The sequence below is a fragment of the Malurus melanocephalus genome, unplaced genomic scaffold (assembly GCF_030028575.1).
Source record: "Malurus melanocephalus ecotype Western Australia unplaced genomic scaffold, MMel_1.1 scaffold_177, whole genome shotgun sequence".
NCBI classification, from domain to species: Eukaryota; Metazoa; Chordata; class Aves; order Passeriformes; family Maluridae; genus Malurus; species Malurus melanocephalus.
This window is the reverse complement of record NW_026623409.1, coordinates 1499959-1527841: the sequence shown is the minus strand read 5'-3', so window position 1 is coordinate 1527841 and position 27883 is coordinate 1499959. Positions and strand designations below refer to the sequence as shown.

General features: G+C 35.7%; 1 protein-coding gene across 1 annotated transcript; it reads right to left on the bottom strand.

The window, feature by feature from the left end:
* Positions 1–505: 505 nt before the first annotated feature.
* On the bottom strand, positions 506–27856 carry NEK11 (NIMA related kinase 11). The gene is made up of 6 exons (XM_057372675.1): positions 27634–27856; positions 24284–24531; positions 11382–11547; positions 6217–6335; positions 1102–1166; positions 506–636 (listed from the first exon to the last, which is right to left on the bottom strand). The coding sequence occupies exons 2-6, from the start codon at positions 24451–24453 to the stop codon at positions 506–508; spliced, it is 651 nt and encodes a 216-aa protein (XP_057228658.1). The 5' UTR covers positions 24454–24531; positions 27634–27856.
* Between the last annotated feature and the right edge of the window lie 27 nt (positions 27857–27883).

Here is a 27883-nt window from a genome sequence, read left to right as displayed (position 1 = left end):
AATACAGAACTGACACTTTTCTTTCTACCTTTGAGTCTCTTCTAAAACAGAAAACCTTTTTATTTCTGTTCTAACACCACCGTTATTCTCATCTTCAACTCCACTTCCAAATACTTTCTTGCTTTTAACATTTGTCAGTGGTTTTAAATTCAGTTCCTAATAAGGTCCTTYTGCTGTCCTCTCAGCTAGAATCACTCTTTGGTCATCCACCTAAAGTTTCACAGGAAGTTGCCTCTTTCAATTCATCTATCTCAATACCAGAAAAAAAGAGATTTTCCCCTTTCTAGAAAAACCTGAACTTTGTCTACAATCATCCTGTATCATATCATAGACTGAACCTGAATCCTACACTCCTTTAAAGTCTCAGATAACCCAGAATAAAAGCCAACTACAGGCTTCTTAATGCAAAGGGCAAGGCTTCAGATTGCAAAATTTGATTCAAATGTACTGAAACAGTTTTAGTGAAAATAAATGCCTAACCCAACCTAAACAGTATTCTGACTACTCACCAAATGTCAGATTTTGTGTTATATCCCTGGTGCTTCAGTACTTCTGGACTCATGTAATATGGTGTCCCAGTAAAAGTAGTTGCAAGATCACATGAACCCATCAAAAGACAAGAAACTCCAAAGTCTCCTAAAAATATCAGTAGAAACAATAATCTATTAATTTAAATGTATATCTATTCACAGAAACTTTTTTTGTTTATTGTTAGGCATGATAAAATGACTGCACATACAGAAAATCTTGCCAGTATTTGAAATAATGGGAAAAACAATTCTTAAAAATAAAAACACCTCAAATGCATAACATCACAGAAAAATGTGGGTTTGAAGAGGCCTTACAAGGTCATCTGATTCAAATCCCTGGCTCAAAGCAACTTTCATGAGACTGCTCAGGTCCAGGCCCAGCCAAGCCTGAAGCATCCTCAAGGCTAGAGATTTCAATGCCTCTCTTGTGTCTGGTTGTCAAATAAATGCTTGACCACAAATCAAACGGCTATTTCAGACATGATTTTCTTTAAATCTCTTTATTGACAAAATGTCTACTGAACTGTTCTATCCCAGGAAAATATATCTTTTATTAGTATGGAAATCTCACCAATTTTAAGAAGATTATCTTTCAAAAATATATTCTTGGCTTTCAAATCCCTGTGAAGTATCCATCTGGAATAGAAAAGGAAATTCAGCCTCATCCAACTGGAAGCATTCAGAGTCACAGATTAAGTATTTCAGGTATTAACTTCAGCCCTTTCCAGAAAGGCCAGCCCAGCACTGCTACAACTCTGCAAGTGACAATGCACGGATGATGGCATTAAGGAACTTCACATGCACACAGAGGTGCATTCACAGGCACCCACAGGGTGAGAGCTGAAATAGGATAATAAAAATGTACCTGGAGATCCCAGCTAAAAAATACAGATACAGACATAGTATGAGCTGCAGAGGAAGGGARAAAGGCAAGTCTGCCTATCTGACTCGAGTGAAAAGCATTACATCTTATTTTCTGCCCGGAGAATAAGATGTCTCACAAGAGAATAAGGGATGAGAAAAACAGCAATTAGAGCTCCTCAAAGCTAAGAAACACTCCTTCAGAGCAAAAGTATTACTTCAAAGACAAATATCTATATAGCCTAAGCTAGTAGTTCAATTTTTTACAGTGACAGTGTGGAACTTGAAAGAACTTTTTACAAAGATAAAAAGGAAAATAAAAAGAACAATTAGCTTTTACAGACTTATTTTTCCATCAAAGTTTGAAATAACATCATAAGCTACACACGATGTGAGAATATACAGAATCTTCTTAACTTCTATAAATCTTACATGTGTGACAGTAATTTTGCAGCCCCTTAGGAAAAAAATATCCCTGCAGTATACACAACATATTCTCAATTAATTCTTGCTAATAACGTATCCAAGAGCATTGTTCCCTATAACCTCAACTAAATTAGAATTCATCCACTTTTGAAATTATTGCTAACACACAGGATTAGTCATCAGCTCTGCTCAGGAGGAGGTTAGAATTGTGTTTGGCTACAGAAACGGTATTTGTTAATACAAATACACTAGTCATTCAGCCATTTAAAACATGTAAAGAAAGAAACTGATGCTTTAGGATTCTTGAGATGTGGACAAGAAGAACAAATATAATAATTGATTTTAATTTTTTTAGCAATTTTCATTTATTATCTCAAATTTTAATGAGTGTCTTACACGCTGATATAATGAAATTATTTCCAAAATAGTTTTTATATTAAGATCAGAAAATATGCATTTTACAGCACAATTTAAACACACAATTTAATCCACAACTCATTTGAAAATAATTTTTGCAAGAAGAGAAAAAAATATTAAATTCTATATACTCAGTTCACAAATGGGGAAAAAATGAAAATAATACTAGAATTCATTGCAGCATGTACACAGACTGGGCAATAAAAAGAAACGTTTCTGGTTTTATGGGTCAATGAAAAGAGTTCTTTATGTTTCTTACAGGAATTATTTCACTTTTGTTTCCTTTCAATTTTTTTTTGTTCTGAAAGTAATACCTGTAGAAAAAGGTTTGCACATTCAGAAAAATGAAAGTTTTATTCAGTATGCCTCCACCCATGTTTATAAATTACTATCAATAATTTGTTCTCTATTTGACTACTTCCATGAGCAATACACATATACTCCTCACACATTACATCAGTAAGGAAATTAAACTGATATTTGTTATTCTTTTGTAAGTATGTATATGTATATATAAATAGACACATAGTTTTATAGACATCTTGCTGTTTTTATTTAGATTCAGAAAGGGCTTTCCTTATCATTGATCACACAGATGCTTTGAAATAACTTGCTTGCACTGAGTTAAATTTTCTTTGTGCATTGTTGCTGAGCATTAGTAGGTTTTAACCTTCTTTTAATAGTAGTCTTTTTTAGGAATATAACAACAGAACTTTTGAACCTAAAAGTTTCCTGAATATCTTTTATTTTAGTAACAGGTGATTTGAAATATAAAAATGATCCAGAAAGCTTTCAGTAGCATATTATTTGAAAATGAGATTAAAAGAAGGTGTTTGGGTCACATTAGTTTGAATTACAATATAATGCTAATCTTGCAACATATCAAAGAAAATGTTATGCACTTTATTTGCATTACCAGTAAGTATAAACTGTTTTCATATATTAATACAAGAAATAAATATTTGGGTTGATTTTTTGGAGCAGAATAAGGTGCATTACAAGTCACAGTAATGCACCTTATTCTGCCATGATATGTCAGAAGATAAGCAAAGTACAAGCTGAAACCTTAACTGAAAAGAATACTTTAGTGCTAGTATAAAATTAATGTCAAGCCTGCACTGTAAATCCAGTTAAAAAAAGAGAGCAACTTTGTTATTGTAGGAAAAGATTGACCTATAAAAACAACATGAATTAACTGATCCCCAGCAAACTTTACTTGATGGACAGTGAAGTGACTAATGAGTGGTTATTTTGGGTAGAAATTAATACTTGAAGAGTGCTTCAAATTTGGGCTGTAAACATATCCATATCTATGTTCTATAGAGTACCTGCTTGCTGTCTCATTGTCATTGTCATAAAAGAACAGCACAAGCCCTGAGGAGTGGGCARTCTCCTGGAATGAAGCTTTGCTGCAACAGAACCAACTGCAAGTGAAGCTGAAGGAAGCTGAAGTATTTTACTGCTGTGAAATCATCAGGAATTAATTTCTCTTTCCTCTGTCAGATCTCTATAGAGGAGTAAGAGGTTCTGTGTATGTCTGAATCCTGTATTATCTACTGTTTGCATAAAGAATAACCTTATAAAAATCTGTGTTCATAAATTCTTCATAAAGATTACCAAAACGATGGGTAACATAATGATCAGCCTTATTCAAATTGAGSTTAAATTAATCAATGGCCTCATTGCCCAGTTGCTGTGGGATTAATTTTTTGCACTGGCATGTGATGGGCTACGTGTATAATGAGAGACTACAGGATGGTTTCATGCTATAGATCTCCATCCACTGAACTATGTTCTCTCTCTTTTATTTCTCCCTTTGTTAATATCAAAGACAGATAAGGATTGAATCTGTTTATTTCTAGGTAATTTTAATTTCAAGTTTCCAATTTAAAAAATAAACAATAAGCTTCCAGCATAAGAGTTCTCAAAAAGTGTGGAAGTTCAACTAAAGTTATGCAAGAAGTGCAACAAAGTGACTATTTCATGTTTAAAACTATAAATAACAATTGTTGCTTCTCTGGAATAAAAGGTCCCATCCAAAACGGTGGGTTTTCTTAGGAATGGCATGGGAAAGGACCAACCCACAGGCTGTAAACACTTCAAACTTCTCACTCTAGGGAAAAGTTTTCTTTGCTTCAGAACATAAATTAAATATATTACAGCCTTTTTTCCATATCAGTAGAGAAATCATTCATTATTCCTCTACACCAAAACAGAAGGCTGTTATTATGTTTTTAAATTTCTGTAGGTAGTTTTAAATTCTTTTAAGCCTAATTTTTTCCATTTAAACTACTGTTCGACTTTATACTAATAAGAAAAAGATTATATTTTGTAATGTACATAGAGCCAAATAACACAAAATACAAATATATATAAATTAAAACTGTCAAATTATTTGTAAGTGTCTGGAGAGGTATTATTAGCTATGACTGAAAAGGAGCAAATGAAATGCTGTTTGGAAAATCAAATTGCTTTAACTGGAGAATTAACTGACTTTTCAGGAAACCAAATTTTATATACATATTTACCAAAAAATTTTATTTTAGGATCTTATTTTATTTTAAAGATTTGTTTGAGAACAAGTGGAAGATAAGTAAAATAGAGAGTAGACAAAATGGACACATAGGAAAACAAGAGACAAAAGAGGAATTAAGGAAATACAGAAAATGAAAGACAAAAAGAATAACACTCAGAATAAAATAAAGTAGTTCAGTTGTACGGGGCCTAAAATGACCATCAATCCAAATGTCATGTGTTGTTATTATTATTTTGAATTATTCTGCAAAATGCATCTTCTAAACACATATATTAAAGAAAGAATTTTGACAAAGGGGACTTTCCTGGTATCAAAATTTTTAATGATAAGTTGATACATTGGAGTTCAAGAAAGAAAAAAAAAAAACTAACCCACATTGATAGTTTAGTTACATTGTCAGGATTTTTATTTCCATTTCCCCCTGTCCTTCTGGCCTGAGGTGAATGCTGGAGAGCACAGTAACCCAAGAGAGTGTCCTCCCGTCACTGGCAGGGCAGCATTTCATGTACAAGTCCTGGATAAATTGGCATTTAGGAACAAAAATGCTCTTGCATCTTGGACAGCAATTCACTCTGCCCTTTTCCCTCTACAGTCTGACACTTGCAAAAACTCATTAGGCATTCATCAGTTTAGGTCAAACGTATCCCACACACTTTACTTCAGTTCAATTCAGGAATAGCTGCTCCTGATGACAGGTGACCTCTCCACCCACTGCTCACTTGCACCTAAAATTCAGGCAAGCAAATTTTGCCTAAACCCTGCAAAGGATGCTACAGATACCAGAGAGGCATCATACATGTCCAGCACACTGGCAGCAAGGGAAATCTTTCCATCACTGCAGTCAGCCTGCCTAAATCACACTGAAGGCAAGAGCTACACTCAGAGATGACCAGGTAGGTATTCATCTACATACACTACCGCTGTTCAAACCATGAGTTATCTCCTCATACTGGATGACCTACAGTATTGTTTTAAGTTAATATTTGCTATGCTGTTAAAAGTGATGTCTCTTTTCAAAGAATGCTTGTATGTAACTCCACTGATTTTGCTGGGAATCCATCAAGCATATGCATCAAGCATACTGGATGCTTCACATTAAAAATGTGCACAACATGCTTGCTGACTCCCCTGTAAAAAGATTACTTTGTTTTAAACCTTTTAATTTTCATCTAAATAWATATATATATTTTATTTATATTATACTGTGCTCCATTTTCCATTTGGCTCTTAAAAGAACTGGAAGACATGTACCATTTTCCTGCTAAAAGACATAATGTACAATTATTGCAGGATAGATAATTAATTACACTTGGGGTATCTGACATGTACTAACTACAACAGTTTGATGAACATAACTTTCATTTCTGTTTGAGTACTTCCAACTAGTCAGTTAGTCCATTCACTCCCTTCCCACGCTAAATGCTCTCAAATATCAAATGACTGTACCTTTCATGCATATAGTTGACTCCAAGTAACAACTGTATAAACCAGTCTATTACTTGACTTTGAGTGAATATCTTCCCAGAATCTCTGTACTCTTGAATTTTAAAGTCTAGATCTCCACCCTGAAAAACATCACAAAATATTTTTACATTGAAATTGAGTTTTCAAAATGCTATTCTCCTTTATCATAGTATAGGATCCCACTTCCTTAGGCCTTCAGGCATCCTAGCATGTCGGTCTGTAAAATCAACACATGCATGTGAATTCTGAACTCTCCCAGCACCAAAAGCATACACAAGTGAGGGGCAAAATGGTATCAAATAGTCTTGCTTCGTAGTTTTCTCTTAGTGTTACACAAGATTATCAAAGTTTCTAACTGTTTCTTTCTTCATGTCACCCAACTTCCACATCTGAGCTGGTCACCCCAAACCATTATGGTCAACACAAAGGAACATGCATCTGTATAGTGTGATTATCTCTGCCATATGATTGTCTACCTTGGGAAGGGATGGATCATGCTGTAGAAACACTGTTTCTCTGCAAAGATTTATGATAAGGGCCTACATTGACTGGCTAATATATAGACAACTAGGCAAGTGAAATTAATTTCCCCCAATCAGTGTAAATAAGTTAATAAATTTGAGTAAAGCATTTCCACTCTGGTCAAACACTGCACAGTCAAGAGACACTCATTTATTATGTTATAATAACCATATCAGTATCAAAGAAACTGTGTCATTCTCTTAAGAATTAAAAGACAATCCCTTTAATTATGATATTTAGCTGTTTTTCAAATTTACTTTTGCCAGAAATAAAGCAGATTTAAAGCCTCAAGAATATGTAGCACATGTTATTGGGATACTTCACTAAAACAATTGATTTTGAAGTAGCACTCGGAATGGAGCAATATGACACATAGTAGGGTGTGCCAATAAACCAGAAAATATATCCAGAAAAAGACTACTTGAAAACTACAAAAATCCAGATATTTGGAAATATCAGTTGTACAACAACATGATGAAAGAGGATTTTGAGGAGACTTCCAGGAAAACCATTCATTTTGCTCAAAATACAGATGGTTGTGAGCTGATTGTTTATCCAGTTTATAAAATAAATTCATTTTGTCTACAAGAATGCACAAGCATTAATTAAGCAGTGTCTTAAGGTAACTAACCCCAGAGCAAAGGGAGAGTCTGATTACATTCTAGTGACTAATTACCTTACATCAGGACAGTTTATTCACCACAAATCATTACTTTTCTGTTATACATTCTGCATAAAATCAGATGTTGTATGTGCCATATACCTATTTCACCTGTACAAATGTACCAGTACCATAATTTCCAATCATCAGCCATTTACTCCTCTGCACTGTTGACCCTCAATGTTTTATATTTTCAGCATTTTTTTTCTGTTCCCAACACCACAGTGCTTCATACTGCTGCCACAAAATAAGCAGATTCTATTCTTGCAGATCTAAACATTCATGTGATTCTGACGTGAGTTCACAGTAATTTCTACGGCCTTTCTTGTTCTAAGTTATAACATTTGAAAGTGAGTGCATTAAAACTAAGCAAATCTGTTTTGTCATCTATAAAAATGTGTTCCCTGACCATGTCTTGCAATTTTTTTATTGAAATGTCTGAATCATCTCATTCACTAGGGAAGGGAATATGGGTTCAGCTCTCCATCTGCCACCCTGCTCCTGCCCAGAGAGCTGTTCTTCTGGGAACATGGAACTGTCGCAGCTGCTTCCCCTTTGCAACTCCAAATGTTCAGCAGCTTCCCCCTGTTTGCTTGCAATAGAGAAGAGGAAGGAAAGAAAAATTGTTGCTGGGTTCTCCATTGCATGGCAACCAAATGGGCTGTGTCTGAGTCTACTCACGCATCTTGAAAACAATGAGTCATTATTATAAAATAAACTGTTCCAGACAGATGCCCCTGACCATCCAGAGCCAATTGTAGCAAAAGCCCAGGAGTGAGGGGGCTCAAACATGTGACAGCTGGCTGCAGACCTCAAGGGACTGTGTACTATCCAGGTGAGGACAGATGAAGTGCAGCAGGCTCCAATCACTGTTTCTCCCTGTCCCAATGTGTCCCCTCTCACTATAACATATCGCCATAAAAAATGCAAAGAAAAGTAAGTGCAGGACCTATAGAGTTAGGGCAGTGAACACTCTGAAGTTGAGGGAAAATTCCTTCAAAAGATCTAAGGAGAAAAAAAGCAGCTGAATAATTCACTACATGTGCCCTCACAGAACTGCACAGCTTTTTATCTCAGGCAGGGAAGAGTGGTCTCAACGTCCTGCAATTAATTTAACCTTGATTTTGTGTCTAAAAAAAGGAAAACAAAAACACATCATAAAAGATTTGCTGAAATACTGCTGCTGTGAAACTCTGAAAAAATTTGTTAACCCAATTTTGCATTAAGGAAGGTCAGTATAATGAAGTTCATAAGGAATTCAACAATTTAACAAATTATGTACATATGGAGTTTCCAAGCTGCAGTTTCTATTTAAATATCAAGAGTCTCAAACACACCAGTAAATTATTTAAAACAGCTTAGCATCTAGAGCTTATAACGTGAACAGGCATTGATTGCTTTAGTTATTCCTTTTGCTCAGATTTCCTTAGCATATGTGTACTCACATCACAGCTGAGACTGCAGTCAAGAGACATAAATAAATGTCAGGGGGAAAGTACAACCAGTTCTGCCTTATAATATATTAAAATAATGTAACTTTTAAAGTAACTGCTTTGTAAAAAGTGTATTTTTTTCAAGTCAAATTTATAGTAAAAAATGAAATCCAAGGTTCATTAAGGCATTTTTTGTTCAAAATCAGGCTTAGCTGATAATGTTCGTATTAGCTGTAAGATTTTGATTTGGGAAAAGGGTCTAAGAAGCTCAATAAGTAAGATCAAAACAGAACACATATACTTCTTCCTTATAATTTGATTGAATTCAGTTATAATAAAAGACATCAAGCTGAGCAATGGAGACCAATGTTCTCTGTTTTTCTTTCACAGGACAAGGTACAGCATGGGGCAGCTGCACTGGAGGCTCACTCTATGCTACTCATGCAAGAATGAACAAAGCACCGTGGCTAATGAATAAGTCACAGTACTTTGGAGAAAATAGAATAAAGCTCAGGAGGGGTAGTTCCGTTTCCATGCCAACTTAATGTCTGCTCTTTGTTTTGAGTCTGCCCAAGAGTACCAATTACTGCCAATCTGGTAATTATTCTATGCATGAGAAACTGAATGTACTACGCTTCCAAACAAGGATCAGGTAGCACTACATTTTTCTCATTTTCAATTTAGGCATGATTCAAACAGGCATCTTTTAGGTCAAAAGACTGAAATCCCACCACATACAAAGGCAGGTTATAGATAAGTAAATACAAAAGTATACCTTCTGGAAATACTCCCACTAAAATAGAAAAGAAACTTTATAGCACTGTGTGCAACTTTGCTTTGTGCTTTTCCTTGTAGGAACATTCAGTGAAATATATTGTAATGGCTTAAATGCAATGATACCACAGAACCTGTTCCTTTTGGAAAGTCAGAAGCACATCCTATTGGACCAAGTATCATTCTGACCTCACCTAGCAGACTCAAAACAGAAAAGATTCAGTACATAACAGATGAATTGATTTCCTCCTCCTTCATTCACCTCACTCTGATACATTCTCACTTGTTTGAGGACTCCCGGACCCTAAGGTAATGCTGTACCAAAATAGTTTCATGCAGGCTAGTTTATATTGCATAAAAACCCCAAAACTCCAAGGAGTAATGCTTGGGATTACTCTGCTTTCATGTTCTTCCTTATTCACCTATAACTTTATGCCAAATGAAAAAAAAAAAAGAAAAAAAAAGTGAGTAAAAAGCAGTAGATGGACAAAAGACAGACTATAGTGCTGCTGACATTCCCATATGTTTAACTGATCTAGTATTGGGACACTTTGTACTTGTAGAGASAAAATTATGAATGCATGGGAATAGCTGAACACTTAAAATAATCCCTCAGTTCTGAGCTCTGGATTTCCTCAAAGAGTTGACAGTACTCTCAAACCCAGCTGTCAAACATTCAGGGAATGGCACAAAAAGATTTTGCATGGGTGTTACAATAATATGTGAATAAATATTCAGATTGTATCACAGAATTAAACATTTAAGATTTAATTWTGAAAAGTCCCAGAAAAAAATACACATCAAAGAAAGCTTCTAAGGAAGAAATAACTCTCAGGGATTACACTTGTTTAATTATTCCCATGAAATCTAAATTCTTAAAGCAATGTGATTAGTTAAGTCAAATTTGATTTGTGTACAGGTAACTCAGTAGTCTAAGATCATTATCTTCCAAAGCATTTCAGCATGTCTAGCAGARCACAGCTGAAGAGTTTGCTTCTCAGTTTCATTAAAAGATCATTTTATGTATAAGAGATTTTTTTTAAGAGCACATCTATATTTAATACAAAGTATGCACTTGTTTTATATAAACTACTGAAAACTGGCTTAAATATGTTTAAATTCTTATTCGAAAGCTCTAAGACAGATTTCAGCAATATGTTCTTAAACCAAATGCTGGAGTCAAAAAATAAATAGTAACTATACTGTAGTGCATCCTGCTTCGATATTTGTTGTATCCACTACATTCTGGTCTTTGACTCACACTGTTTTTCATTTTGTAAAGCCAATGTTGYTGTCAAACTCATCATCCATGTGGTAGGCTTAACCTTCTTGTAATCACCTCTAAATCCCAAGGGAGTTTTCCCTTCCTCATTTATATCACATTTTATTTCATGCCCCCACACCCCCAATCTTATCTTCTCTCATCTATCAGTAGCACAGAAGTGGTACCACCTTTCTGAGGTCTTCCACAGATTTGGCAATGTGTCCGCATTTAAGCCTTTCTTGTAACACTTACTATGACACACCAAATGAACTTGTATTTAATATTACCTATTWCCTCTTCTGTGGTTTGTTCGTCTATGAGTCTCACATGAGAAGGTAACATTCCTTATCTGAAAGGAACACASCTTACAAGTAGAAGGTGATGCCACAAGCAACAAATAAAGACTAAAATTCAAACTAAAACATTTTATTAAATGGCTTCTTAGGACACSCTATTTTAACACACACATTCTGTTAAATTTCTTCAGTCTCACCTCACAATATTCAGTGATAATGCAGAAACTATCTTGCTCCACAAAGCTTGCATAAAATTTGACAATGGCTGGATGGTCTAATTTGGAGAGTAGTTGTGCTTCCAGACTTGCTTCAACTGTTTCATTAGGCTTTAGGTTTCCAACAGAGATTTCCTTTAGGACCTTTCTAGAGGAAAAAAATAAAAAAAATAAATCTTTATAATAATAAAACCAGAAAAATAAAAAAAAACATGTAATATTCAAAATCCCATCAAAATTTCCTTAAGTGCAAAATAGTAACATTGACTAAATATTGGCAACATGAAATGATGAGATAAATATGGGTAAACAAAGAGAATGGATTAAAAATCAAACAAATATGTTAGTCACCATATAGATTAGACAATGTATTAAAAATACTGTTTTGAAATATTTCTCCCACTAATTCCCTACTGCACTGTTTTCTTTATAACATGTTTTCAGTGCTATGCATCACTGCATAATAACAAACATAAATAAAAAATCAAATTTAAGTGTTTTCAAACCCACTCAGAGCATATGGTCAAGATTCATACATGAAATAARGAGCAGCAAGAAACTGCATTTACAGTTTCTGCCCAAGTCTCTCCACRGAGGCACGAGAAAAATCACACAGAATAATATGTCTGTGGCTGTTTTTCCAGTGATAAACTCAGGCTATCTGGTTGTTTGGKTTTTTTTTAAACATCAGCCTGTCCTTCATCTGAGAATGTAAGTGAAAAGTACAAATCTAGATTTGGGCTGGAATCTAGTTATACTGTTTTAATGAATTCTAATCTTTTTGTATTTATCGCTTATTTAAGGAGGCCATAAATCCTCTGGAAAAGCCTGGAAAAATACAGGGAATTTTCAGATTCTTCAACTTTAACACATGAATGTGCCATACAAGAATTTGTAGTTCAGAATTAGCTGTATACAGAACCTGTAATAGAGCAATTTACCCGACATGGAAAAAACCCTCAGTGCAGAGCACTATGAGAAAGCATATTTTGCCAAGATCTTCCTGATGAAATGTTTAAAAAAGACAACACAACACTCTYCATTTCCATTTCCATTACCAGTCACTGAAGAATAGATAATTGATCTTTTCTGAAGGAAATATTGAAGCCTATTAGAGAATACTGTGKTTTTTTACTGAAATAAAGTGATGAATTTCCCCAAACTTTTGAATACACRAAGGGCAAGTTTCAGACTGAAGGGACGCTTCCACAGTGTTTTTAGTAATTTCCCCATTCAACAGAGAATAGTTGTAAAATTACTGTAGTTAAACATGACAGTGATAAAACTACAGTAATTCACCTTATCTAAAGGAAGAGAAAAAAGCTGTGTTTCTTCATAAGAAAATTTTTCCTAAATCTGAACAATCAGTTTCTGACTAGCAATGTATGAWTTTTTATATAAACTTGCCAAATCCMCATCAGGAACTGTGATGAAAAACATGCCCTTTGARCTGTTTGGATCTGTACAGACAAGCTTCATGGAACACAGACAGGCAATACCTACTGCAATCTCCTCATCTTCAGTTGACAGGGGTCATTACTCCTTCCTTCATAAAAATCATGTCACAGAACTGACAAACAGGATGAGTCCTTGTTAAAGACCACTTAATACAAGTTTCTTGTATACCCAAGACAGCAATAAAAGCCTGATGTGTTGATGTGTAGGGATAGCTTGTCATCTTAGTCACTCAGTGATCTTAATGCTGTCATCAGCTGTCAGACAAGATGACAGGTGCTTTTCTCATTTAAATTAATTCCCAGAAGAAGAAATCAAGAAAATATACTTTTTGTAAATAAGGTATTGGTTTTCTGCAACACTGTTCTAATTCATACCCACAGATAGAAGACATTTGCTTCTGGAAAGGAAACTTTTGAATGCAATCAAGATTAGGCTCATCTGCATGCCTCTGGTATATGTGTGTACTCTGTATGTAGATAAGTTTTCATTTTACTGCATTAAATATGAAGAATGTAMCTAGGCTCCATACTATCTGCAAAGCTTTTGATAACATTTTAGTAAATACACTTAAAATTTTAAAATATGTACTAAAATAACTCCGTGTTTATTAAGTATTGACAAAAAAGTTATGTCAGACTCTCAGAAGCCTCACAGAGAAAACAGAGAATTCTCCAGATCTGAAGCAGCTCTTCTCTGATAAATTTAGAAGAAAAGCAAGGAAGATAAAAGACTTCAGCCAGGAATTTATCTATAAAAATTAGCTATACTTTTCAATACATAGAACACCTAAAGAGTACTTAAATTCACCCTACCCCATTTCAGTATTTACACAAGTGAATTCTACCTGAACAGGCAGCTAAAATGGGCACATCCTGTGATACATACAACTCCTAAGACAACTCAAATTTGGCATCCCTAGTGATGTCAAACAGGCTGACAGGTCCGCAAATAAAAGTTCAGTAATCATAAGAAAACAACAAACCTTTCTTAGATAAAAATCCTGACTGCATTTCCTCTCTACCAATAAAATCCAGYTCTACATTTTGAAGGAAATGAAGTATTTCTGCTTCCATGATCCAACCTGCATTTTATGGTTGGTATATAATAAAGAATGAGCCATCATGATTCATAATTCAGACATGGTACTTGTATATCACCTGCTGAAAATCTGCCTGCATTGTGTTACTGAAGTATTTTTTTTAAACTTTGAAGTATTTTTGAAGTTTTGAATTTGAAGTATTTTAAGCCTTTTGAAGAGTGTCACATGAACATTTATTGGGAATAACAGACTCTCTTCTTAAGATTTTATCAAGACTCCATCTGGAGTATACAGATACACCTGAAAGTCAAGTTCTTTCAAAAAATCTGTCCTTATATATTCTGCCACTTAGGCTCAAGCATTAAGCAGGATTTAAAAGGTCTACAGCTCTTTCCATGAACTAAAAAATCTTAAATTTATGGCATGAAAAAAGAAAGCAGACATTTCAGTGGCATATACAGACAACAAAGTAAACCCATTAAAATGTGGATATCCTCCAAATACAATAMTTAACTACCCCTTCTGATATAATGCTAAATGAGATATGCTAATTTAAATTCAAATATTATTATAAATTTGACTTAGTGTACAATACCAACACATAAGCAAATCATAGAGTTGTTTAGGGTTAGCAAATCATATAGTTGTTAGATCATCGAGTCCARCCACAAACCTCACATTGCCAAGTCCAACACTAGACCATGTATCTAACGACAAGATAAAATGTCTATGAATACACAATTAGAAAACTTCATTATAGAAGTGCTAGGCAATATCTTAAATACAGAACAACAGCCTCCTGATTTTAACTGTGCGGGAAAAGACCCAAGCCTTGCAATTCAATCAATAACAGAAGCTCACTTTGAACTTTATCTCGAACTGACCACAACTGAATGTAGTGAAAGCATTCATATCTGAAGAGCAAAAAAATCCAAATATCACTATGTACATCCAGGTACAGGAACAACATCCAATCCCTTCAGAGTGGGAAAGTAACATGAGAGATAAGCCCTCTCCCACACCCCAAAGTACAGAAAGCAATGTCCCAACCTCTGCAGTGCCCAAACCTCAGGAGTCTCACACACCTTCCCTGGGAACACCTTCTGATTTTCATTAGCAAAACTGTGCTGGCTTGTGTTGTCATGCTTAGAAAAGCAGCCAAGCCAGTACATTGGGTCTGAAAGTGAAGTAACAGCGAGCAAGAAGGGCTAAAGAGAGCATAACTAAAACAAGAGAAAAACAAACATGAAGGTGGAATCTCCAGAAYATGGGCACACAGTGGGAATCCCTTTCTGAGCTTTGCTAGTGACTGACAATACACCACAGAAGTGTTTATTTCAGTCTGTTTGCACTGATCTAAAATTGAATGTTTTACAACCCATCTGGTATTTGTTTACATTGATGACATACTTTATTATTATATAATTTGGTTTATTGGATCAGATGCAATTCTTAAAAGGCAGTGCTTCTCAAAATGCCCTCTGTTTATTGAGTAAACTGCAACATGAATTATTGTCTAGGTACATTTCACTTAYTGAGAAGGAAGCAAAAGAAATATAACTCCCTTCATGTCAAGAATAAACAGGTCTGATAAAATAAGAGAAAAACTGTGATCTAGGACTATATTATCAGAAGTTAAGTTTTTGATTAAACAGAAAATTCATTTTACACAGGTAATGTTTCAGTGAACTGCAGTTAATTATAATTTCATTCAGATTTTAAATTGCCAGCAGGGAGAGTTTTAGCATAACCCACAACTGTGTCCTGTATTTCTATCCATGTTGACTTTTGTAGGACTACAACTTCACCCTGGCAACTTTTCAGTACAAGAACCAGGTGCAATTCTGTAAAAACGCATCACCTCTTACTGGATCTATAACTGGATCTGAAATTGGTCACAAACAATAAAATCAAAGGAATGCCTGTCTAAATAATGATGTCTTCAATTCTACTTATCAAATGGCAAACAGAGAAGGTACAACACTAGAAATGGGGACCAAAATGAGGAAGAGGTKACAACATTCATGCAGAAAGTTTGCRCAAAACTTCCACACTATTGAAATTGTTTGGGAAATTCGGTAACAAAGACTCTATGTGCCTACAGACAGAGTGAAGTCACCCACCATTACTGCTTCTTCTTTCCTTCAGTTTATGGCTTAGCAACAAAACTCAAATAATCTGATTCAAAAATTCAAATAATCAAGTGTCTGCATGGTCAGATAATTTAAGTATTCGTCTATCTGTTAGAGAAAGACGATGCTGGTRAAACCATGAAATACAAAACGTCAGCATGTAAAAATCAGTTTTACCTAGAAGAATACTTAGTTTTAGTTAAGGAAAGAAACACAGTAAATTAAGAGCACTTGATTTCTATGGCAAAATCAAGAAGATAACCAAATTTCCAGTTAAAAGCAAACAATGAGTGTTGTTTGGTATTCCTCCTTGCATACACATACTCACTCATTACCCAAAGCATTTCAAGCCTAAATAACTACGTAACTTCTAAAATCAAATATTGGGTTCCCATAGTGGTATGGATTTCTTAGTCAAGCCATAACCCTTTTCAATTCTAAGTATTGCTTAAATCTTAAATTGAATACTGAACTTCTTTTGTTGTCCCCCTGGACACCATTGACTTACTAGTAATACCATAACTGTTGTAAGTAACTGATCTTTTCTGTTCTCCAAAACAACCTATTCACATAGTTCATGAATACTCACAGACTCTGASAACTAATCCCTGAGTTAACCACATTGAATTCAATCACTGTATGCGCACTGTAATATCTGCAGATGGATTACATATAATTTCATTTTCTGAATAAGTACTTTAACTAATTTAACCTCGCTTTAGTATCTTTGAATGGCAATGAGATTTCTTAAATTTGCAAGTGAAATGGATGATTCACTTTCCATTTCCATCAGCAAGTCACAATTACAGCACTTACAAATATTTTTCAAGATGCCACATTTTCAAATGCTCTAACAATATGCACTAACACTGAACAGGCCAGCTCRTGGTAAAAAATGTTTATGGTTATTTGAAAATTAACAGTTCCTAATTAGTACCCAAAAAATGTAGACTTTGTTTTCTGGAATATGAAACATGAAAGAKAATACTGTTGAATTAAGTTAGCTTCAAGGAATACAGATTCTATCATTTTCTTCTGCACTGATCAAACTCTCATATACATAAAGGGGCATAATTTAAATTATTTTTGGTCAATCATATGTGCCARTTTTGGAAAACAAACAGTAATTATAAAGCAAAGCAGAGCAATTGTGTTATCTTCCACAGAACTGTACAAGTGATTAAATGAAATAATTTATTTAGAAATTAAAATGCACTYATTGTGAATAATTCTTTGGGACATTTTGGGTTACCCTCTATACTGATTAAAAAYGACAGAATGAAGTGGATACTGATTCATAAAGGATGAATTTTCCTCTAAAGCCAAATTTTTGAAATCTAGTTTTTTTTTTCCTAGAGAGAAATGGAAACATAAAATGTAAATATATTTATAGTCTATTCATATGTTTCAGTTCTAAATCAAATACTAAGAGACTGTGATTGAACTGAAGAAATTCGTGTCTTAACAGGAAAATTGCTAATAATTATGATGAGATACTAATACCTGTGAATGTACTCATATTTAGCAATACTTTATCGTTGCATGTTGCATTATCCCCCTCTACTGTTCATCCAACCTTTCCTACAGCCCAGTCTTGCTTAAGAATGCAGTTCAGCATCATGCTGCCCCTAACCTAAATGGAATTTTTGAGATATAACAATGACCAAATAATTTTATTTATTCTCTGTATCTTTGAAGRCTTCCATCAAATAATAAATCTTTTAAACCAGGCATTTCTCARTTGTCATTTCATTGCACAGACTTAATATATTTTACAATTAATTGCTCTCTGCTAATAAAGATTCCCTTTCAAACAAGACGAGACACCATTACAGAACTAAATATTGAATGCTGCATTTTTTCTTCAAGCTTTTTAATAYGATTAAAAGTCTCATAATTGCCATGTTATAACTCTTCAACTTGCAGCYTTGGGCTAAAGCATCTGCCAAAAAGAATTTTCCTTCTGTAGCAACTAATTTGAATTTTGAAATTAGTTGCAATTAGCAATTTTGAAGAAAGGCCTTCATATCACTTGATCTGTATTCATCAGTTACAGAAAACAGACTTGTGAACAACAGGAGTAGTGAAGGGAAACCAGACATACTAAAAATTGCTGTAAGAATGCATTCCATAGAAATTCAACTAAAAACTTGTTAATGCAACATTTAATTGGTCCTCTTCTGAATTATATATATTTGTAAGCAGAATTATGTTCCTTTTGCTGTTGCAAGGATATTTATGTCAACAGTATTGTCCCTTCAGTGGAACCAATTCCCATAAGTAATTTCAACAGTAATTGCTGCAACTTTAATGAGRAGATTCACTACCCCTACATGTCTCTTTCCATCAGCATCTCTTTCAAAGTTTATTTCTGGCATGCATTCAAGTATTTATGGTACTGGGAAAAAAAAAAAAAAAGTCATGTAGTAAAAGATAAAAGTGTGATTTATGGCTTTACAAAAGCATGTTACTAAATAGCCTATAATCAAAGGCAAAGAGAATCAAGCAATACTGAGGAAATTAATTGCATTTAACCWCCATTGTTAGATAAAACAATTTTTAGCTCTCCTGAGTATGATACTGTGGTCTTAATAATCAGTGAAACACATGAAATTCAAAAATTATGCAACTACCCAGGGACATTGAAAAGTTGTCTTGAAACATGTGAAGGGCACACCATGGATGTAAGAGAAACAAAAAAACTAGGAAATTCATAGGCACAATAACAAAACAAAACAGAAAAAAATGGGGGAAAGTACATTGACTGTCCAGCAAATCCAGAATTTATTCCATTCACTGCAGCAGTTTTCTCATTAYATTGTACAAATGCAACAAAAAAATGGAGGCTCATTCTGCATGGAAAAACATCCCTGATGCAGACTTTAGAGGAAACCCCTTGCCAGTAAGCGTAACCCATAAGAAGATACAGTAGACAGGTRTATTCCAATATTTCAAACACCTATRGTATCTTTGAGGCAGGTGSCCACARTTCAGCCTAAAGTAATAATACTGCACTTCTCCCAATTTTCTTACTAAAGCTAGCTGACAAGTGCATGAAAACTAAACATCCGTTTCAGCAAAATGAATGAGACAGGAGTGTTCTCAAGGCATTTGCTTAATTACCAAATCACTTCATTCTGTCTCTGCCATTCACCTCAGAGAAAGGTAATGCGCAGTAATACCTTAAGCACAGGTCTCCACCCAATGTTGAAAATGTTATTTCCAAACAATTCTCAAAACAATGAACYCAACCATCAGCACTGCTCTCTGCCTGCATATATGATCAGAAYGTGGTGAGTGCTGCATCACTGAGCTCCTGGGAGCTCAGCTCTGTGGGAGATGAGATTTATTGTGAACCCAAGTAGTGTTTCCTTTAAGGCACACWGTCTCCCACTTACATATGTTAAACACCTAGTTAGAATCTTACCCAAATGGACAAATCCTACTGAAARTTAAAAACTAGGCTACTTAGTCTAAGAAAGGTATATTAAAAAGAGAGTGGTAAAAGAAAAAAAAAGACAAACCAACAACAATACCACTAAAGCTCATAAAGATGASTAATCAGATGTAAAAATTGYATCAGACAGCACTGTGGAGGATTTCACAGACACCTGTGTTATACAAGCTGAACGAAGGGTCTCAACATGTTCCAGTATGGATCTTTTGATTCCAAAGAAACCATAGAATGTTCAGGTTTTATGGTTTTTGATTATGTGGGAGCTAGAAATTTTAACACAGTAATTGCCTGYGCAAAGGACTGCRGCATGGTTGTGACTTTAAATTGGCMAATCCACCACAAGCAAGGACAGGGWTAAATTTTACATCTGTGCTCCAATGCCAAGCTACCCTGCAGCCCCCACTAGAGAGGGGGACTTTCCAGCATAGGAACTTTCTAAACTTTCTTACACTGAGCTGGAGGAGACCTACCTGTGCCATCCTAAACTGCAGGAACAGCTGGGCTCTAAGAGGGATGCAGGGGGTAGGGACTAAAGCACCTTCCCATACAGTCTCCAGTGAGATCTGCTTTGGATGAATCCAGGGTTTTCAAGCTTGTCTTTGAACCTGTTGGCCTGCACTAGAAAATATTTGGAACAATTGTTGCCATTGCATGAACTGCCTGCCAAACTTGAAGCAAAACATTTACAGTTTCACTCCCGGGCAACTTCATGGCAGGTGTACCCTTAAACAAAGAACGAGAACATCAGCCACTCTTCCAGTGAGGAAATTCCTTGGACATTGAGCTCTAGATCTTGACTCTGTAGCATTGCTCACAGAATATGAAAGGCATGCTTCGCCAYTTAGGTGGAAAGCTCATGAAGGCTCACTTCTCAAAGTGGTCTAGCTAAATCCACAAGGTCAATGTTTTTATGATCTCTTATTTGGGCCAAGCATGAATGTACACCTCAGCAGCCATGGCACAGTAGCTGAGTCTTACATGGAGAAGCAGAGGCACACACAACCGAACCAAGCCAAAAATGTTTCTTTGAGAAAACCTTACATAAAAATAAGCCACAATCARGAAGATCCTACAGGAAATGAACCTTTGATCAGTTATCAAGGAGATCATGAATGTCTGTTCACAAATCTAAAATGTCCTGACAGATTCCAGTTTTAATTTCTAGTTTTTATTATTAAATGAAGGCAAAGAATAAAGGAAAGCAGTGTRATTAGATGCATATGCAGACAACAACTGGCAGGGAATAATTTGCTACTGTTTTCATCAAGTCAGCATCAAATGACCATTCCCTTGGAATACCTTCAGAGAAACAAATAGGCARTAAACACAGGGATTTGACAACAGCACTCTGCTGCTTGTCTCTTGGATATTCATAAGTTACAAATCTCTTCCACCTTTAGATTTTATATCATTTGTTATAAGAAGACATAAATAATTGAAAGTCACATGATAAATTATTCAGCTTAGTGCGCAGTTTCCAAGGAATCATAGCATGAGTCTGGATTAAAGCTATAATGCAAGTCAGATGCAGAAACTGAGCTGACACCCCACAGCTACCACACAGTGGAGCAGTCCAGGGAGTTTGGCACTTGTCAGAGTGTCCTTTCCACCACAGGGACACATAAATATCTTGTGAATATTTATGAACTAGAAATCCCTATTGCCAACTGTGTACTTCAGCTGCTTGCCCATACATGGTTATGAATCAGTGACACTTAACCCAGAACTTCCCTAGGCACAATTGATTAGGACATTCATTTTCTTTAAGTGATGGCACTGTCCTTCAAGACTATTGCTGAGCTTAAATCTCTGTTGTAAAAGACTTTKTCTTTAAACATAATTACCTATTATAGTTAACTGATAAGGTACTCAGGGGGACCAGCATATAAGTGACTGCAGGAATATTACKGTTAGCTATAAAAATGCTTCAGTCCTGCTACTTTCTTTATACAAACCAAGTTACCTATTTTGGGTAGGTCTAGGTCCGTAATGTTCAGAAACAAACAGGTATTAAATAATCCRCAAACCACAACATCCTGTGTAAACTGGGACTAAGAAGCTTGCTTTTGCAAAGATGTGTCTCATGCATAACTGACTTTAGGGTCTAAGATATTAATTTTGGCTATAGTTTCATCCAAAAGAAGAGGGGAAATTAATAATCTTGCTCCTGTATAGATTGCTTAGTACATGAGAAAATTTGTTCATAGTGAGGAACCTCCCAGATTCTGACCTTTCTCTCTATGAGGACTCTTTTTAAAATCTCTACTCTGCTACTTTCACATAAGTTGCAGGGACTCCTGAGATAGTTAACCTTCTGTCATACTCTGTAAGAATCACCCAACAGGATCAAAAGTTCTTACACCAGAAAATACAATTTCCAAAAAATATAACCAGTTAGGAAGTTAAAGCAATAGGCAAGGAATGTGTCATACAATGCAACACAATACCATTTCACTATGGTGCACAAATGAACCATATCACATGGATGTTGCTCATCTATGATGATCTCAGTCAATAATCTTGATCCCATCCATACAAAGAACTGGAGTGAAGCATGAAGCTGGCATGCACTTTTTAGAAAGGCAGGCACTGCTGGCCTGAGCAGCCCTGAGAGTTTTATGTGRAATAAGTCTGTTAATTTGAGGCATRGCTGSCTGAAGTAATCAATCCTCTCTCCTTCCTAGCTGAAGCAACTCTGTGCATAACTTCACTCACTACAGTGAGTATGATCTTTGAGAGGTAACAAAATACAAGGAACAACCTAAAACTGTTTCTAGAATCATGCAAAAGCTTTGCTGAGCATGCTTGAAATTACATTATAACCATTGTTAGTCACTGCAAAACCAAAGAAGATATCTCTGAACAGCTTCTATACCAACATGYCATTTTTCTTGGGAATTTGTATTCTTATGGTTCATTTCTATGCTCTTTAACAGTGCTTTTGCCAATAGCAATTTTCAGGAAATTATCTGTGGCTGAGTTTACAGTGTACATAATATTTGTCTCMGCATGTTCTAGATCATCTCTGAAACAACAACAACAAAAAAAAAACTAGAATTCTAATTCTGCTCAGGTCACAGTTGTGTTGCTTGGGTGGGGGGGTGAGTTCAAAGGACCTTCAGAGCTGTATTAAAATCATTCTTTTTAAAGACTAAGAACCATAACCAGCTATATTTTCATTCAAAAGCATATAGAAACATAAGCAGCAGCCAGTTCAGTTCCATACATGATTATYTGAAAGCACTAATGAGAATCTGACTTCTAGCATATTTTACCACCATAGGAAACCAATATTTCTAAACAGAAGAAAGCGTCTACACTCTGTATCGTTATGCTACCTGCATTTTCACGTTCGACTGAGAAAGTTTTTTTTGTCATATTTATTTAGCATGAAAGTGATAGAAATTTGGAGGGATCGGATCATCAATGCTTGAGGCATGGAAGGAATGYACAACTGTGATAGGGGAGCACCCCCTTGTGATGGAAGGATTAAATACAGCATTACACATCAACTGGTTAAATAAATACTGTTGTATTGTAATGTGGTCACAGAAAGACTGATTAAAAAAAAGTTTAAAGTAAAAATAAGAAATCGTTTGATATTCAGTGTCTGTCCTGAGGATAGCCCTGCACAAAACACAGGCATGGAATGCTGCAGGCAGAAAATGTTTGTTCAAGACAGCCACTCAAAATTCTCAAGAAAAACAATTAAAATAGCCCCTTTAAAAGCTTAATGCATATTGTTTAATGAAATATTTCATTAAATAATATCTTTTTGAGAAAACTAAGGCTGTGAGAGAGTAAAATCCTTTAAACTTTCTGGGAAAAGCTAAGAGCTTAGTGGAACACTAACTCTAATCCAAGGACCTCAGAAACTGTAAATTGATGTGGAACGGAAACAGTTGATAGAATTATGTCTTGGCTGAACACTTCTTAAAGAAATATTGCCAATAATGTGTTGCCATAAGTAGCAAAAGTGAGGCACAAATGAATCATAAAAAGCTCTTTAATCATGTAAGTGCTCATTAATTTGTCCATGAATAAGGACCAATAAATCACACCCCCCCCCCCCCATTCAAAGGATGTATTTTGGGCTGAAAAGCACATTGATTAGATGTTTCTGACTTTTGACAAAGAGCTTTACAATTTTTTTTTTTTATAAAACAAAAATATTTACAGTTAAATTTCACTTAGTGTAAGTATCAAGACAGACAAACACAGTTCTATACAACAGGATGTCCAGCCACAAACCCAAGCTCAAACCCATATACATAAATGTCAACAACCTGAAAATGTTCTTTTGCCATTATAGCTTCAGAATCCCAAAGCATTTACCAGTTAAACTGTTGAGACTTGTTTAAATTTAGGCACTTTTAAAAAAAAATTTAAAATTGAGATTTGCTGGCAATTTAAAAAAAAAAATCAAACCTTCTACCAGTTAAATATACAGCAAATAGAAAGATGTTTCTGTACTGGAATTTCTGTAACTATTCCTTCTCAGGTTTTGTTCACACAGATCAGTTATTAGAAATAGGTCATCAATACAGTAAAGTTTCTTTGGAGACCCCTCCAAAAATCTGAGTCCTTACAGTAACATAGAATCAATTCCTGAAGGCATCCAATTAAGTGTTATCAAAAATAGGTCTGCTTCTACCTTACATCATCACTAAAGTTAGACAGTTAAGGCTGCAATGTAACACCAAACTGAGAGATGAGACACAAATACAGAGAAAATATCTACAATGCAAGAAATATGTTCCCAACATTTTTATTTAAAGCATGTGAAGAGTTTACTTACAATTTCTCTCCTTGTTTTGCTTTTCTGTCAGTAACCAAATACACACTTCCAAAGCTTCCATTGCCAAGTTTCTTCTGAATAGTGTATCTTCTTGCAATCACAGCATCTGAGCAAGCAGAATTAAATCTGACAACAGTGGCATGCTTAGCAATTTCTTGAAATTTCAGCATTTCTCTGTGTAATAAAAACTACACAAATTTCTCTAGTATGTAGYTTTCAAATCCTTTTATGGATGTTCACAGAAATCACTTGAAACAGAAAAAAAATTGATTTGTCAATACATTATTCTTATTAAACTTTTCATTTAATTCTGTGGCAGTGCTTATAGTACTCAGCTTGCAGCAAAACACAAATGAAATCATTAGCTGCTACACTGCAGGCAGCAGACTTTATAAACAAACTCCAGTTAATGTAGATGTGACATTGTCAGTCTTCCTCTAAATCAACCATAAATTAATTCACTGAACAGATAACACATTTGCCCTAGATATGGCACTCTTCCTCACCACCTGTCTTTACACCACCACAGTACCTGACACCAAAAATATCTGCATTTCAGGATACAAATTTCAAGATTTTTGTCTATACTGAAGCTTAACCTCCACACATAATTTGAGTTYTCTCCCACCAACAACTACAAAGCTGTTTTCTGTGCTCCTTCATTTACCCCTCAGTTTTCACCATCTGTTCCAGTGCTGGCCTCACTGCTTCCCTGTGACTCACTGCTAGTATCTTCTGCAAATTAGCTTCATGGCAAGTCTACAAGACTTTCAATAAAACCCAATTCTTCCAMAAGTTCATTTCTGCTTTGCTGTGTCCCTTCATGACTCACCTTTCCAACAATTAAGCTTTGGTTTGGAATTCTTGTCTAATTGAGGTCCCAATTCTGCAAACATAAGGACTGCAAAGGCCAAGCTGTAGGATTTCTACAGTTTTYAATGGCTAAATCCCACACTTCCAATGAGTTTGGGGTACTTTTACTCTGCCTTCCTCATTCCAAATGAAAAAGGGTAGGTGTTTCCCTGCATACAACAAAACAATATTGCTTTCATTTTTTTACCTTTATATAATGGTAATTACATCATTTTGCTTGAAGATCCTTTAGAGCAAGTAAAGGCCTTGCAAGTTCAGTGCTACTGTTGTTACCATCCATCAGCACTGCCTGCACGGCAGAGCACTGACGTTGCTCACCACATCACTTTAAGGTCAAGGCAAGCACACAAACAGGCTCTTTATTGTTGTAGTGGTGGGTTTGGAAGAGCAAAACCAAATTGTTTGATTTTAAAAGCTGTACAACTTTAGGTTCCAAGTCACTGCCTTCTCTTCCAAATGAATGCAGAGCCTAAATTAAGATTACAGATTTGTATCTTGCAATAACAAACTCTGTGTGTGTGTCTRTGTGTATAGGCACAAGAATCTATTTTCATATCCATCTGCTGAGATGCTGTCACACTGTACCAAAAAGCCTGACATTGCACTGTCACCATATTATGAAACACAGATAAACTTTAATTACTACAAGATATCTTATTAATAGAAATACTGTATTTTTTTTTTAAACTGCAGCACTCCTCATACTGTTCCTTTATCCTCTTTCAGCAACACTGACAAAAATTTTGAAATGTAAATGCTAAGGAAAGAATGTCAGCTAGAAAATTATTTCTCTGTTTCTCCAAATCTGTCTGAAGCAGCCTAAGTGGATCATGTTGAGGTGTGGGGAAGGGAGGGCAGAAATATTAACTCCATAAAATATTGTATTGCCTGTCCTATAAAGTTCACATAATTTTAATTTGCTGTTCTATTCTCCTAATTGCTGGTTTATGCATGCCTTCAGAAATTCCTTTAGAAATAAGTGCACTTAGGAAAACTGCTGAGCTATCTATAGCTTTTTTTTAGGTCACTTAACACAGCTCACCTTCAAATTTTCATACTTACTTGGKCCCTAGGAATTTATCAAATCCTTCACACCACAAAATCATGCACAAGATCAAGTAACTCAGAGTTTAACTTCTGTGCTTTATTTCTAATAATGCCTCTCACCTTTTATTCTCTATGCTTCAAGTTCCCTTTCTACATAATAACAGTTAATAATGATCATGCAACTTTTTGAAAAGCTTTTGTAGTTACTGTTGAACAGTGTTATAAGACAGGGGCCAGTGGTTGCCATTGTGGCATCATAGGTGCATTATAATGGCCCAGAAGAGCTGKATTGCTGAGCACTACATCTGAAAGAAACAGACCTTAAAGACTGACTCAGCCATAACACTGATGGATTCTTCTATCATTCATGAACCACAGCCTCTCCAACCTCACTCAAACMTTTAACCCAGCCTTCCTTGTGTTCCTTTCCTACCAGTCTCTGTCTCACACTGAAAAGGTATTTCCCCAGCAGCAGCATCAATTGTCTCATTAAAGTTCAGAACAAYTAGAGATAACACAAAGCAATCAACTGTCCAGCTCTCTCTTCCTAAAAAAAGTCTCAGTATACCCTATCCAGTAACTCTGGTAAACAGGTTCCTTGTCCCACCCATCATTCTCAAGTCCCATCCCAGAGACAGACAGACTGCTGGTCCCAACCAAACTAATGCAATTACATTATTTAGAACACTTTTGAAAAAGAATTTTCTTTTTTGGCTGGAAGAAAAACCTTCCTTTTTGCACTGCAAACGAAAGCAAAGTTGCTGGTAAGGGTTTCACAGTTCCACTCACACATGCTAAGCACAAAGCACCTCAACTTCTTTCTTGGCCTTCCTTCMTTTCTATAAGATTAACCTTCTGGTTTCTTTGGCATCAGCTAACATACTCGGACACTTTCTGCTTCCAAGATATTCCTTTCTTTGCCAATCAAGGCCATTTTCCATTTCTATCAGGTTTTGTTTTTACTCCTTAAGAACCACTGTGCTAGTCACGTTTGCCACTCCCAGCACAAATTCCAMAGTCTCTATATTTAAGCTCTAAATATCTTCAGTATTTACCGCCTTGTTTTGGTTTTTTGTTTTTTTTTTCCTGCCGATGATTTCACTGGCCTGCTCCTTTAAATTTTGAACATTCAAAAAATGAGATTTTCTTTGTTTTTTCCTTCATGAAAAGAAAAATAAAAATAACTTTTATTTTCTGCAGCATCTTTATACACTTACCCACGGCTAAAGTGACATCATCTCACTTAGATGAGTTTTTTGTTGCTCCTAGAGAAATGATAAGTAAGATTTCACTATTAGTGCCGGTGGCAAAGGAGCTTGAGGGTGATGGTAAAACTGAGTGAAATGTACTCTACTATGAAATTTACTATTTCCCTGACGCACATTCGGGAAGCCGAGGTCCCCCTAGGATAACCTCAGGGATGTTATTACCTTGTAACAGGACTGTGTAAGACTCAGAACACAAGTTAGCGCCCAGATTCCCTCACAGAAAGGGGCGAGGGTGGGCTCCCCGTTCCTCTCCCCCCGGGTCAGGCGGGGCTCTCCGGGAGCCGGCAGTTTCCCACCTTCCCGCCGTTTCCAGCCGCTCTGGAGCCCGGCCCGCCGGCGGGGAGACTGCGGTGCCTGAGGGTSCCTCCCCGCGTCCCCCCGGGGCAGAGCTGGAGCAGGGCTGGAGCAGGGT

Coding starts and splice junctions, on each gene's coding strand:
- NEK11 (XM_057372675.1), bottom strand. CDS start 24,453: ATGCTGAAATTTCAAGAAATTGCTAAGCATGCCACTGTTGTCAGATTT. Junction 6,336..11,381: donor TTATCACTGAATATTGTGAG/GTGAGACTGAAG, acceptor GATGTTTTTCAG/GGTGGAGATCTAGACTTTAA. Junction 1,167..6,216: donor GTCAACTATATGCATGAAAG/GTACAGTCATTT, acceptor TTTCTATTCCAG/ATGGATACTTCACAGGGATT.